The 15,499-nt window shown below is 43.6% G+C and overlaps 2 protein-coding genes across 13 annotated transcripts in view; one reads left to right on the top strand and one right to left on the bottom strand.

Moving 5' to 3' along the window:
* Window positions 1-15,499, bottom strand: part of LOC147435839 (uncharacterized) — a 269,080-nt gene that overhangs the window by 134,993 nt on the left and 118,588 nt on the right. The window lies entirely within an intron of this gene.
* Window positions 1-15,499, top strand: part of LOC147435840 (uncharacterized) — a 268,590-nt gene that overhangs the window by 134,936 nt on the left and 118,155 nt on the right. For all 6 annotated transcript variants that reach the window (XM_086488754.1, XM_086488756.1, XM_086488758.1 and 3 more), the window contains 5 exons: window positions 6,266-6,410; window positions 6,548-6,645; window positions 6,784-7,092; window positions 7,225-7,419; window positions 13,097-13,602. In XM_086488754.1, coding sequence (XP_086344880.1) covers window positions 6,266-6,410; window positions 6,548-6,645; window positions 6,784-7,092; window positions 7,225-7,419; window positions 13,097-13,602 — 1,253 coding nt within the window. The remainder of the gene's footprint in view (window positions 1-6,265; window positions 6,411-6,547; window positions 6,646-6,783; window positions 7,093-7,224; window positions 7,420-13,096; window positions 13,603-15,499) is intronic.

The following is a 15,499-nucleotide window of genomic DNA, read 5'->3' as shown; positions in this document are numbered from 1 at the left end:
CACACGCTCAGTGAAAGGTGTGGGAAAACCATCTGGGATAGTTACCTTGTTCAGAGCGCAATAATCTACATACACACGGATTTTATTTGACTGCTTCTTAGGCGCTATCACCATGGGTGATAACCACTCAGAGTGCTCCACAGGTACAATGATCCCTGCCTCTTGTATATTTTCGAGCTCTGACTTAACCGCCTCTGCATACTTTGGGTTGAGCTTGTAAGCTCGGCCTCTGACAGGCTTAGCCCCTTCAATCAGAGGGATAGTGTGGACACTCAATTCTGGTGGGATCCCTTCCAAATCCTTGTAGGACCAAGCAAAAACATCTTTAAAAGAGTGTATAAAAGAAACTATCTGATCAAGTAATGTGGGATTCTCCCATAACCAAACTGCTAAGAGGACGTGCTGAGGGTTGTCAGGGTCGCCCAGGTTGACTTTTTTGACCGGGTCAGGAGGTGTAACTGTGGAGTGTACTTCGAAAGTTGAGAAGTGAGCTGCCTCTTGGAGCTTCGAGACATCATGGGCTGGTGTTTGATCGATTGGAAACTCTGCATACTCTTCTTGCAACCATCTTGGTGGAAGCTCATCGAATGGTAAATCTTCAGACACAGACATAGCAGAGTGCTTTTGAGGGGGCGGAACGTCCGACCTGGGAGATGTTAGAGGAAAGGGGGAATCGTTGGCAAGTTCATGCGGAGGAGATTTCTTCCCCCTTAGGTGATGTGTTATAGGTTCACCAAGGCCAACGGCTTCCATCAGACGAATACTTGAATCATGGGAATTAGGGACTAACACGCTTACTTCTTCGATTGGCACACTTTCTGCTATAGGGCTTGGGACACTAGTGTCCACCTGAGGAGCTGGGAGAGAGAATGTTACCGGCACAGGTGGGGTGTGAATAGACCACGTAGCATGGCATCGAGGTTGTAGCTTCCAACCACTGCAACAGGTCTTCGTCAGACCCGTCAGGTGGGATGGGCTACTCAGGGTCGGGGTTGGACTGTACTGACAATGAGCTGTGATGAACCACTGTATCCATACCTCCTTCGAGAAATTTTGGTTGCATGGGGGAGCCAAGAGTATGTATCCACATGGCGTCGTTTCCCCAATCATGAAGTGCCTTAGTATCCGGTAACCATGGTCTACCAATAAGCAAAGGAAATCCTCCCTCCACCTGAGGAAGAGTGACCACCACAAAATCCAAGCTAAATGTGAAGTCTTGTACCATCAGAAGCACCTTCTCTACTATGCCCACAGGGTAGACTGTCCTCTCGTCTGCCAATGTAACAGTGAATGGAGCAGGACGGGTAGGCTGCAGACCTAAGGCCAACATAGTAAATTTCGGCATCAGATTGATCCCAGATCCACCATCCACTATGACGCCTAAGAATTGATGCCCAAGAATAGACACAGTGAGACGAGGACTTTTGTAGTCGGTGAGGGGAGCAGCTGGATATGAAATCATGTAGGACTCCAAGGGCTGCACAAGTAGGTGCCCCCCACTAGGTCTTGCACCAGGATACAGAGACTGGATGATGGAAAGGCTGTCACTTCAAAAATTTGCATCAAGTCGAAGCATGTCGTACAGTGACACTTGCTGAAAGGTGTTTTTCAAGATAGACTCTGCTGTAGGCTTCTCTCTTTTGCTCAGATCTTGCTTTGGTATCTTAAGCTTGTGCAAGTCCTCTACTGTTTCCATGAAAGCACCATCAATATCTGATAGAAGAGAGGTAGGTTGGCTCTTGGCACTACCTGCTGTTTTGTCAGCTACTAAGGGAGTTTGACTCATTTGTGTGACTGGAGATGAAAAAATTGGACCGCCAGGGAGGCTGAGACCAAGAGCAGCTCTCTATGCGCGTGTGAGCACCCCAACTGGCTCTTCCACCTGCTTCAACCTGTCGGGAGAGGCAACTACAAGAGTGGAAGGCGGGGCCTATGGAATGGTGCTTACTGTGATGAGGTTAACCTTTGGGAATGTAAACTCCTGTTGGTTCTGGCTTGTAGTTGCAGATGTGGAAGCACGTTGTTTTGGGCAGTCCTTACTATAGTGATCCTTAGCTTTAGGGCAGTGTCCGCAAGGAGGGGACCCTTCGGGCAACAAACATTTGCTTTGATAATGTCCATACTCCCCGCACCTGTAGCACAAAATTGGCCTATTGGAGGGGCGAGGTGGTCTCGGCCCTTGCTGCATGGGGCCGGATGCTGAAGTGTAGAAGCTTTGGGGGACTGAAGGAGTACTAGTATGATAAAAGCTGGGGGATGCAAAGTTGTGCATACCTTGCATAGCTTGCATAGGAGGTGTTGTTAGCAGAGGTGGTGTTGTTAGCAGAGGTGGCATCAGGTTTTGATGGCCATAGGGTGAAACCATGTTGGATGCAAGTGCTATCCCTTGTTGGAGAGAAGGACCTAGACTTTGCTGTATTTGCCGCAATCCCTTGATATGGTAGGAATCGTTGTCCTTATGCCCCGACTTTTCGCAGAAGTGGCAATAAGCCCGAAGGGGACAGTCCTGTGGAGGATGTCCTTGAGAGCGACACGAGCTACACCATACCATAGCCTTAGTCTCCTACTGAGATCGAAGCTCTTCTAGCTCTCTCTTGATTTGATCCAAAGCCTCAAGATATGGTGGTTTCTCCTGTTGAAGAGAGATTGATTTCTCCTCTTGAAGAGCACGTTGTAGTTTTAGGGCTTCAAGTTCTCTACGTAAAGAAGTCAATGGATCAGCAGGACTTTCCGAAAACACAAAGGGGGTCTCTATGTGAGGGGAGTTGTTGAACAGCTTCCTAGCCCCCTCTATACTAGTAGCAGCTGCGATGAAGAACTCCAGAGTGGCGTCGGGTCGGAGACTCTCGGAGTTTTTGCTGAGAAGTTTGAGAAGCGCCTTCTCCACCCACTTCTTAACCATAAATTCACCGGGTTGCTGGGAAGCTTGGCAACCAGAGACTTGGTTTTAGTCATAATTTCTGCAAAAGTCTCCTCTGGCTGGAGCACCATGTTGGCCAACTCATCCAAAACCTTCTCTTGGTAGTCACCTGGCCTGAATGCTGCACAGAATTGTTGTCTTAAGGCTGCCCAAGTTGCAAAATGGTTCTCTGCAAACTGGTTGTACCATTTGTCTGCTAAGCCATCCAAGGTAGATGGAAAGAGTACCAAATAAGCATCTTCTCTATTAAGACCACGACCCTACAGAGAGATACAAACCTCTTTGCATGGTCGTCAGCATCTTCTGAAGACAGTCCTTTTGAAACCGGCCCGTAGGGCGGTAGGCGTTGGCTTTCACCCGTAATTCTTTACTTTAAACACACACACAGAGCACTTTGCAAAGAGAACCTGCGACTAGAGTTAACACTTGAATACACACACGGCTCGGAAGCTAGAATGCTCCCAGCAGATGTCGACAACCTGTAGGTCCCAAAATTGGCGCCCCTTTCGGTATTCCTTTATTCTTAAGGAGGGTAAATTACAAGGTAAGGTCCTGGGAATCCTTCACGTGTATCCACCTAGATACCATTTGATTTGGCCAAATTTCGGCAGCATAACAGCCCCAAAACTTGCGCGAAACCAATTCCCCTGTTGAACTCGCTTGCACTGGCATATATCCTCTGATTCCTGTCCAAAAACAATACATTCAGCACGCTGTATTTACTGGTTTTTGCCCTGTTTTCAGCCCCAAATAGTCCCCTAACTGTCCTTTGCCAGTGGGGCACGATTCCCAATGATCCTGGCATCCGTACGGCTGAAAAACAGTGAATTTACAGCGCATGCACAGCGCTGATTTTGCACCTGTTCGGTGAGGTTATGACCCTCACCAGTGCCTGCTTTGGAGCAGCAGCGAGCTACCCCTGTTCCTGCTCAAGGAGGCTCTTGCCTCAGCACAAAAGCATGAACCCACACAACTGTACATCAGTCAAATGAGTAGCCCTCTTGTGGTGCATCACATAACTGCACGTAGGGGAGAGAGAGAGCAGTGTAGTGTGCAGGGCATCACTCCTAGCACCACACTGTACATGAGAGGGAAAGAAAGCACTCCATAGCTCTTAACCTGTGACAAAAGTTGAAAGCCTCTCCCAGCATAAAATTCAGCGCCACTTCTTCTGCAAGAGGAAAGTGCATGAAAAGTTGACACTTGGCGCATTTACAAGCATTTACCCGTTTCGGGCTCGCCGCTTAAAAATATCCTGACCGGTTACCCAGTTGACTTCGCAGCAGAGTTGTAAAATGTTCCCCTAGTCATACCGGAGGTAATGACGCGAACACATTTCACGGCCCAAAATAGCAGTTCCCTAAATTTTAGGAGATGCTTCCGTTGGGCTCCCACTGGTCTTCTGACCATCTATCCTCATTGGGACCGCATCCAAAAGTGCAATGTGGCCCAACTGTCGGATACTTTTGTTGGTAGTCCCACCTTGACTTTACGCCTTAATTGAGTTCACTTCCTAGTATCCACCAACTTGCTAAGTGCGACGGGGGAACCTATATGATCTTGCTCTGAGCCTAGACATCCTCTTACCATACGAATTCCAATGCCGACCACTTCCCGTCTGCGGGTGAATCTACCGTTCACATTGGCCATACAATGTCCGACCGTTTGCTACTTCAAAAAGAGGGTCTTAAACAAATAAAATAAACCCCATTGGAAAGAAACCAACAACCAAGGTTAGCAGTTGCCACATCTCTGTGACATGGTTAATAACTGCCACGTCCTCGTGACACCTTTGAAGATAGGGAACTTGATGTTTACCTTGGCCAAAAACACCTCCATGGCCCCTTTCTCAGGAGCCCGTTGCTCAATAGCCTGCTGTAACAGAATAGGAGAGAGCTTTACTGGGAAAGGTGATCTGGAAGATGTAGAACCGGATAGAGGAATGAGTGATGTCGTATGTGGAGGTATGGGTGATGAGGTTGATGGACTTCTACTAGGTACCAAGGATCGTCCTCTGTTGTAGTACTTCAGAGGACTCAGTAGTGCGCTTTGACGCTCGACTCACCGCCTTGTATGTGTCATGCAGCGACCACCAATCCAACCAAGCTTTGGGCAAGAAAACCTTTAACTGGCTGAAGACATGTCTAGACTCTACTAGACCAGGCAAGTGACTAGACTCAGGCTGGACCAGGGACAAGGAGGACTAGACCAGGGTTGAGGAAGGACTAGTCTAGGGACGAGGGCTGGTTGGACCAGGGCGAGAGAGGAATAGGGCAGTTGGACCAAGGCAAGAGGAGACCAGACCAGCAGACCACACAGTGCAAGGCAAGGTAGGCGAAGCTAGGTAAAAACCACTAGCTTCACTAATTGTATTCTCAACAGAGAGTGAGACTTCAGTTGAGGTCCCATCGTGATCGCCAAAATGAGAGCACCTGTAGCGCAGATAGTGTGTCGTGCTCTCTACAGTGGGTGCTCCTCAGTGCAATGTGCGTGGCAATCTCACTCAAAACAGACTGAAAACAAGAAACAATAGACAACAACTAAGCTCACACAGACACAACAGCAGCAGACCACAACAAATGACTCGATTATCTCAAAGAACTGATACAGACTCTGGCGTGGCAGCACACTCAGCTCCAGCCCAGGACTCTCAGGTACAATGGGTGTTGAGGCTCAGATGTGTAGGGATGGGGAAGACGTGCTGTGTGTATAGACTCACTCCTCCTAACGACGACGCTGGATCATAGAGCTAGAAGATGATCCGATGACCCAATAGCTGCTACTCATATGTACAACCATAAAGAGCCACCAGCGGCTCATAAATGTCAGACATCTAAATTTATCCCCAAACTGAGTGGTGGTGACCTGGCCACGATGTCCACTAGACCACCGTCCGTATCCCTGCTGCCACGTCACTGCTCAGCCAAGAGAGTCCGTCTAGTGTGAACTGGCCTAGACCAACTGTACTAATTGTGTGTCCTGTGAAAGTGACATTGTAGCCTACTACAGAGGGGTGCAAGTGAGAGCAGCGCAGCGAGTGGCTTGACTCTCTCTTTTAGATCTATCATGTCTACAACGGCTCTCTATCTTTCCGTATAGGTATACAGATCTACATTTAAAAATCTCTATCTCTGTCTATTTCTCTATGCATGCGAAAAACAATCAGTTAAGTGTCATGCCTGTGCTTTTGATTGTGTGTAAGTGTGCTGATGCAGCGTATCTCACCTAAAGAGTACTCTGTAAGAGCATTTTACAGCTCTGTAGAATAAATTCATGAAAAGCACCTATAATGCTCTTTGCAAGGAAAATCACATTACTTTCTTTTGTTATCGTGCTTTGCCTCAGGATTCTGTCACTCCCCTTGCGTCCTTGGCAACTTTTGGGACATACCTGGCTATTCACAAAGGGACTTTCATGTCACCCAGCCAGGCATTTACAGTTTTGGCATTGTTTAGTGTTCTTGTCCGCACATTCTCTATTGCTTCTGTAGGTGAGAGTGGATTTTGTCTTTTAAACTTTGATTCTGCTTATCCTTTTCCTTTGCACTCTGAAATGGACGGTAACTAAAAGCCCCTTGGCTTTCCATTTTTTGACCCAAAGCTTAGTAACTCTTGTTATAAAACATAGGTTTTCAAACCTGTGGGGACGCGGTTATAGCAGTACGCCGCTTGCAGCAACTGATAAATATGGATAAAGATGATCATATCATCTTAGAGGAGAATGAGGTATGTGCCTTTGCCAGTTTCGAGTTTGCAATAGTGAAGCTTCGTTAGATTTTACTGCACGAGTATAGCTTATGTTTGTATTTTTTAAGGTCTATAAACCTGATTCCCTGTATCTTATCTTATCATTGCTGCATATAGATCTCTCGGAATTTTCCAGAGAAAGCTGTCATGCTCAAGAATTGCTCATTCTGCTGGGAGCAGAGACAGAAGAAAGTCCTGAGCAATAAGGATAGCGGAAAAGTACACATTGAAGTTGAGAAGGATATTGGGACAGATGCTCATGACTTGAAGCTTGACGACTATCCTTCTAGACGTGATCAATTCGAAGCTGATGTAGTCCTGAGGAATGTAAATTTCTCAGTGGGAAAAGGGGAGTTGGTATCAATCTATGGCCCAGTTGGAAGTGGAAAGAGCTCCCTATTTCTTGCGATACTAGGGGAAATGCAGGTAATGAGTAGGAATTTGTGCATATTCAGCACTAATTTCTTCTCTGATTTTTTTTTCTGTGTTTTCTTTCCCTTGGTTTGAGAAGCAAGTGTCATGTTATGCTGTTACTCAGGTTTATGTTTTTTTGCCCAGTGCTTGACAGGAAGTACTTTTGTTCAAGATAACATTGCCTATGTGCCTCAGCAGCCGTGGATTTTGAATGATACCGTCCGTCAAAACATTGTTTTTACAAGTCCTTTTGACCCAGAACGCTATCAAAGGGTAATTGCAGCATGTGCCTTGGAGCATGACATTTTACTATTTGCTGGAGGCCATGATACAGAGATTGTATGTCTTCTATCTCCTCTTCTTTATTTCACATTGACACCTCAATATCTAAAAGAATTCAAATAGGAAACAAACGATCTTATCCGTATATAGATTGTCTTACTGAGCACATTTCTATGTCATGAACATGTCTTTTAACCATAAGACCAGCCTTATTTACGATAGAAAGGCACGCATCAAATGAAGATTAAAAACGCATTGAACTCTTAATGGTTGTGATTGGAATTATCTATGAAACATTGAGCTGGCAAAGTATAAAAAATGTAAATATACGAACTGTGTTGTAGTCCAAGTAAATATTGTTTTGAATCAACTATAGGGGTTTACTGAGATTTTGATGAACTCCAAGAACTTTGTTCAAAGTCCACGACAAGCAAGCTCTGTTATTGTACAAAGGTCTCAACAATGGCTTATGAGTTACAACATAGCAGTTGATCGCTTACGGTGAGCAGTTGTGGCGCGAACATTGTAAGAATTTCAAATCCATTCCAGTTTGTGTTGACTATGTGTATCTCTGGGACAACAAAGTCGCTTTAACCGATTGAAACCACTTGATTCTTAACACAACCTCATGCTCTTTATGACAGCCAACTTTTCGCATATACTTGTACATATCTTCGATTCAGGTGAGCTCAAGAAGGGTTATGTATCTTCGAAGGAAATTAGAATTAAAAAAACCAACAAAATTTATTTTACTCAAGGCACGCCTTTGCTCAAGTAATGTGTTTTCCTCCGTCTTTCAGTTTTGTCAAACTATAATGAGCCTCTTTAAGTGGTTTACAAGAATCGAGGAATAATCAGGTAACTGAAAATCATTATGTCAACCCGTATATCAATGACGTTTTCTTATTTGCTTCGTAAACCTGTACTCAATTCTCTGATTGCTAATTTGGCAATTCCATAAATTTCTCATCAAAATTGTACCGGCTTTCTAACTCAAATCAGCATAGCCTTCAAATTCAACGGGAGTTTCGTTGTGTTGTTCATATTGGGGAGCTTGAAGACTTTGATCTCATGTAGGAAGTTGAGATTCTTGAAGGGCTGATCTAGGGTTATACATCGGGACCACAATAAAGTCATGAACAAAACAAAGGCTTACAAATTTCAAGGCATTTTTAGAGTCCTCATCAACTATCTCAAGACTTGCTTATAATCCACTCTTTGACAATGCTCTTTCCTGGGGAAACTTGGAATAAGCTGGTCACTTAACAGCATTCCAGAGTTAAAAATTCAGAGTCAGATGCCACATATCAGATCAGATGAACACAATTAAACTTCAAGGATCATGTTGAGAATTTAGGTAGACAAATGAACTGGAATGAAAGACTTCAAATGACATGGACTCAGACAACTTGTCTGCAATACTCTTATACCTCTGTTGAGCCTCTCTGATGTTCTTTGTCAATTCTTTACAAACGCTTTGTCCATGTGTGGATAAATGTGTGGGAGTCGTATTCTTCACTTGGTGATTCATGTGGACATCCATCTTTGCGTCTTGGATATGATCGGCAAGGAATGGGGTATGTCGAATAGAAGCATGAATAGTGTTGTTGTAGGCAAACTCAACTAGAGCCAACAATTTTACCCAATTGTCTTAACGATAGTTGATTGTGCATCAAAGCTACTGCTCTAAGACTTGCTTGACCCCCTCTGTTTTTTCATCACTCTGTGGATGATTGGATGAAGAGAGGTTAATCTTTACTACTTGAAGCTTGAACAAGCCTTTCCAAAAGCTTGATATCAACTGTGGTCCTTGATTTGGAAGAATGTCACCTCGAAGCCCATGATAGCGGTAAATATCTTCAAAGAAAAGCTTTCCCATTCCTTCCCCAATGAATGAAGAAGGGTAATAGCCTTTTCGTAGCTTGCGAAGCTTGGCTTCAACAACTACTTCTCCAAAGCGCGTTGAGAGAAGTGGGTGCCAATGACACTAACTTGAGAAGCACCATTCGAATAAAGCTTTGATTCCATGCATATAAACAACTCCGTTTGTTGAAAGAAGCCTATAAACTTTGATATTACCCCATCATACTTTTCCGGTGGGTTCACCTTGGGCTCCCTCCTTTGTTGTGGTGGACTAGCTAAAACCACAAGTGGATTTTTGCACGTATTGGCTTCACGTAGTTCTTGGACTGGGGGTTGAAGCTCTTGCACCACTGGACTTGGCAAGTGTGGTTGGCAAGTTGCTCTACTTGCCCTACTGAACTAGCTAAATTATGGGTGGATTTTGGCACATATTGGCTTTATGTAGTTCTTGAACTCGGCGTTGAAGGTCTTGCACCACTGGACTTCAGCCAAGTCTACCTTGACTTACCGTACCCCTTTCTTGGGCTGCTTCTCAAATCCTTTTGTTGGTTTCTTAGCTCCTACCTCAACACTCTTCTTACCAGATTCAAAAGCTGAAATTTCCACTTTTAGAGCTTCTGAAGCTATCAGTGAAAACCTCTGAATGGTTCTGGCCTCTAAGCAATTTGGCCTCTCCAATTTCCTTCTCTCCAGATCCTTAGTGATTTAAGCTGCCAGCGCACTCTGCTCCTATCACTCATTTACTTCCTTGGCCTTTCCCTTAGCCTTCTAGATAGCCCTTTGTTTCTCCCACTTCTAAGCCTCTTCGCTTTGCTTCATTTGATTGGATGGCTCATCTGGTAATTCTTCGATGACAATGCCAGCGCTCTTAGTGATCACGTGTGCTAGAACTGGCTCTGCCGCCTTTTAGCTTTTACATTGTCTAGACATTTCACTGCAAAGTGTCCGCACTTTCCACAGATATAGCAACTGAAATTACGTCTGGTAAAGTCATCTCTACCTCTACCCCTACCAGAAAAATTCTGATAGTGTTCAAATTGCTGATACTCGCTCCATTGTCGATGTTCTCAAGTAGCCTCTCTTGTTTGACTGGTTCCGGGTTTGTCGTGCTATCATGGAAACATCTTTCCTTCCCTAGAATGGTGCATTTTGATTCTCCAATTATTCTGTAGGTGCCCAAAAGCTTTGCAATAGTGGATTGGCAACATTCCTTAGACTGATGTTCTTTGGATTTACATTTCATACACCAGGTCTCTGCTTTTCCTACTAGAGTGTTGGTCTTAGAGATCTCAGAGATATGCTTGGATAGAGCCTCAATCCTCTTAGACCAGGCTCCCTTCTTCCTACTCTTGGATGTGTCTTTCAAATCACTATCTGAAGAGTTGGAACTGGTCAACGATTCTTCTATAGATGACTAATTGGAATCGGCCCTTCTCTTTCTTAGATTGTTGCTCTAGTTATAGAGCCCTTTGCACTAGATCAGTAAACTTTTGGGTTGGTGCTAGTACCTCTTGTTCTTTACGTTTCTTGATTCCGAACCCACTCAAGACCCATGCACACATCCATGTCTCCAATGGTGGCTCCTTCCGTTGCCTTGTGAACTCTTTTATTTTCTCAACGTAGCTCCTAATAAATAGCTTTCCTTGCCTGAGCTTATCTAGCTCACAAAGAATATCCTCATCCCCTCAGTTCTCACTATATTTCAGCAAGAAAGCTTTTTCTGTAACAGACTTGGACACTCGACCGTGGCAGCACCAAATAACCACTTCAAAACAATTCACAGTTCACAATAGATTGGATGTTGGCCCCAAAGATTGGCACCCCTTTTGGTTTTGCTTTTTGTATTAATCAGTGTTCAAAGTACAAGAGTGGTTGGGTCTCACTCTCAGACTCTGCATCCAGATGCTCTGCAGAGTGGGAGCCCAAACCACGTATTTATTTACAAGGGATGCCAAAAGCAGAGCCCCAAAAGCTTAAAAATAAAAGCCTAAAAATAAAAGCAAAAGCTCTTTCTCTCTTGAGCTTATCAAATTAAAGCAAAGGGTTCTCTCTCTCTCATCCTTGGCGTAAAAATAAAAAGCAGTCAAAATCTTGCGTAGCTTTTTCCCATCGCTGCCGTACAGTCCAGCGTGAAAAGCGCCGCAATATCCGGAATCTACCGTACGGTGCCACGTGTCATGTCTGCGCATTTTCCGGGATCTCCCTGCTGCCCTTAGGGTTAGGGTTAGGGTTTCTGTAGTTTTAGGGTTTTTGGCAACAGAATAAGGGTTTGCAGGTTTTAGGGTTAGGGTTTCCAAAATTAGGGTTTTTGCATACACGCATTCATGTCATCCAAACCCTAGCAATCGGGCAGCCACGTCATCACTTTGTGACATTCTCTAGTTTGTTGTATGTCCTCAGCTTACAGGCTAGATAATGATAGTGCCATTTTCGTGCAACATCTTTCAGGGTTTGAGAAAAATACTCCGCCCAATCATCTCCATCTATATCCTTAAGATCAGCATATTGGTCATATCAATGACGTTTTTTTTTATTTCCTTTCAAAATATCAACCTGCACTCAATTCTCTAATTGCTAATTTGGCATTTCCATAAATTTCTCATCGGAGATTGTAATAGCTTTTTGATTCAAATCACCATAGCCTTCAAATCCAACGGGAGTTTTATTGTTTTATTCATATTAAGGAGCTCACAGAGTTGGATCTCATGTAGGCAATTGAGATTCTTGAAGGGCTGATGTAGGGTTATAGAACGGGACCGCAATAAAGTCATTAGCAAAACAAAGGCTTACAAACTTCAAGGGATTTTTAGAGTCTTCATCTACTATCTCAGACTTGCTTATAATACACTCTTTGCCAATGCTCTTTCCAGGGGCAACTTTGAATGAGTTGGTTACTTGACAACTATTCCAGAGTTGGTTAGTAATTCAGAGTTAGATACAGCATATCAAATCAGATCAGATGAACAGAATCAGACATCAAAGGACCAGATTGAGAATCCAAACAGACAAATGAACTGGAATGAAAGACTTCAGATGACATTGACTGGGACAGTTGGAAATGTAGATTCAGTTTCATAGATTGGTTCAAAAGTACAAACTTCAGAGTACAATTGGTACATCACTCAATGCTCACACGCTCTATAAGGCATCTAGCAACTAGAGTTCCAATAGATACAAAAGTTCCAACTCCCAAAATGGGATTAATGGGTCCTATTTATAGGTATTCGTACTAGCGTCTGACTCGCCGCACAGTCACACACGGTCGGGTAACTATGGGTAACTCCACTAGGTAACTCATTCAAGTAACCCGTCGTGCAAGGCATTGCTAGAGCTCATTCCTACCTTCTACACACCTCCTTTGTACTACAAAGCTCAACCCAAATTTTGACTTTTAAATTTTTCCTTCACATCCACATTTACACTCTACATTCTACATGACAAGTTTCCAGAAGCCTTAAATTTTGCTCCAATTTTCAATCCACATTCTACATGATAAGCCTTAACGATATAACTTTGGAACTCATTTTACATGAAAAGGAACTGCAACATTTTCTGTCTTTGACATGAGCTGGTTTGCTATAAATTTCGTTTTAAATTAAATTTTATTTTCAAAAGAGGCTGAAATGTATCTACTCTTCGTAAGGGGCGTCCACAGGCAACGATCTTAGCTGTATTCAACTTGGATGTACATTCAAAAGAAACGAATATGATGTTATTTATTTTTGTTCTGACCTCTTTGTTTTAGAATATGCACTCACTCTCTTCTTTGAATTGAGTGTTCAACTTTTTGAAAATTGAGCTTCTTACTGTTCTCCATATTTGATGCCCTTGAACATGTCAAATTATGTTGATAACGTTGTATGGAATTCAGGGTGACAAAGGTATCAATTTGAGTGGAGGCCAGAAAGCACGTATCAGTCTTGCTCGAGCATGCTACAGTGCAGCTCCAATAGTTTTTTTGGATGACCCTTTGGCTGCAGTTGACGTTCCCACAGCAAAGCATTTGATTGGTCATGTCCTTAATGGTGTTTTGAAAGGGAGAACTGTTGTCCTAGTTACCCATAACAAAACAGCTCTTGAAGTATGTGATCGTGTTTACTTCATGGAGAATGGATCACTTCATGAGGATAAGGAGCTTAAAAGAGTGAATACTTCAGCCGATCCTTCAGATCAGATAGAAGAAACAGATGTTGATGCATTAATACATGTTGGAGTGAATGAAAACAGCGAAGCAGCTGAGAAAATACTCATCAAGAAGTCAGAACCTCTCAATTTCACAAAAAACAAGGAGAAAGGAAGATCTACAGTTAAAGAAGACAGAGTTATGGGCAACATACAAGCATCAACTCTTATTGCCTATGCGAAGGCATCAGGAGGGTCTCTCTCTCTCTCTCTCTCTCTCTCTCTCTCTCTCTCTCTCCCCCTGCCTGCCCCCCCCCCCCCCCCTTTTAAAAATTTCAAATCTCTCGCCCCCCCCTCCTAACTCTATCGCCTATCGCCCCCCTCCCCCCGTGCTCCTTCTCTCTCTCTCTCTCTCTCTCTCTCTCAGTGCAGCCGTTTTTTGACCTAGTAGACAGCAGTCTACTCTTTTGATCATAACTTCTTCATCCGAACTCCGATTTGGGTCTATAGCCTCAATCGAAGAGCACGAAGTCCTCTACGCATTGATGTAAAGACAGAAATTTTCAGAGTTATGGAAGGCGTTTCTGTAGCAGCATTTCCGAAGTGAACAGGTTCAACAAAATTGATTCTCATCTCCTATTTTACATACAATGTCTTCCGGCACTCGCAAGGGTTCTTCTTCTTCAACAAGATCAACAACCATTGTGGAAAGTGATCCAAAATCTCCTAAGTGTGGAGATAGCAACACAACCACCCAACCAACGACATCGGAAACCATGATCATGGCGTACTTGGTATCATTGCAAGAGACCGTAAACAAACAAGGCGAAGACTTACGAGCACTTGCAATGGAGAATGGCACACTAAGGGTACTTGTGGTTGAGAATGAAAATCTCAAGAGGACACTTGAGATGCAAACAACACGTTTGATGCAACTTGAAGAGGAAGTCAAGGAATGTAAACGCTCTCTTGTGGACTTGAATGCTTTGAAGGAGCGGATGAGCAAAGTAGAGCATGACCATGTATTGAAAGAGGAGAAATTTGACACTATGAGCCGGGATGTATGCAACATGAAAAATGTATGCACAAACAAGTCTTGGGCTAATGTATGTGGTAGCAATGTGGTTTCTAATTCCTCACTCATGCAAGCTATGGTTCAAACAAAGAATGTTGAGAATGTGGATGTGGAGGAGTTTAAGGAACGGGAGCGACGTTCCAAGAACATTGTTATTCGTGGAATTCCCGAAGAGAAGTTAGAGACACCTCCTTCTCTTGCCATTGTTATTGAAGATTTCTTCAAAACCCACTTTGGCATGTCCGGAGTTATGGTCTATGGAGCACATAGAGTGGGGAAGCAAGGAGCTCCTCGCTCGGGAGAACGGCCAATTGTATGCACCATGCCGGATGAGATCAAGCAAAAGATTATCCTTGATAATAGTTGGATCTATTTGAGGGATACAAAATGTTTTGTATGTGAAGATCACACTATTAAGCAACACAATATGCGTCGCAAGGCATATGAGGAAAAGAATAATAAAAACAAGGAGATCTCTCATGAAGAAAATGTGCCCAAGGAGGAGGCAAGTCTCTCAAGCAAATAGGGATGCGTGACCTATGAGACCGAGTTACGATTGAAAATATGCTTTTGAAATTGTAATGGATACCCATGGAATGCGGGGGTTGGCATTGATGAACTCACAAGCAAAGCCGATGTTGTACTTCTTGTTGAAACTTGGGAGAATGATACACAAAGGATTGACGGCTTGGAGGATTACAATGTACATTCATTGATGTGGTCAAAGAATCTCAAGCAACGAAGAGGACAAGGAGGGTTAGCATGTATGGTTAAGAAAGGATTGGAAGATTTTGTATCAATTGTGAAAGATGACAAGTACAAACGTTATGTATGGCTGAAAATTATGACACCAAAAAGAGCACCCATTTTTGTAGCTGGTTGTTACATTCCTCATCATGATTCTCCATTTTATGCTTGCATGGATAGAGATCAACCATTTTCTGATTTGAAAGAGGACATTGCTTATTTCAAAGGTGAAGGTGATGTTATTGTATTTGGGGATATGAATACTCGCACAAAAACATTGCAACATGATACTCAACAATTTGATATGCCATACATTTCAAGGGAGTTGGA

The sequence above is a fragment of the Adiantum capillus-veneris genome, chromosome 18 (genome assembly GCF_014529385.1).
Source record: "Adiantum capillus-veneris isolate H3 chromosome 18, ASM1452938v2, whole genome shotgun sequence".
NCBI lineage: Eukaryota > Viridiplantae > Streptophyta > Polypodiopsida > Polypodiales > Pteridaceae > Adiantum > Adiantum capillus-veneris.
The sequence above is the reverse complement of the archived record's forward strand: the minus strand, read 5'-3'. Positions and strand labels throughout refer to the sequence as shown.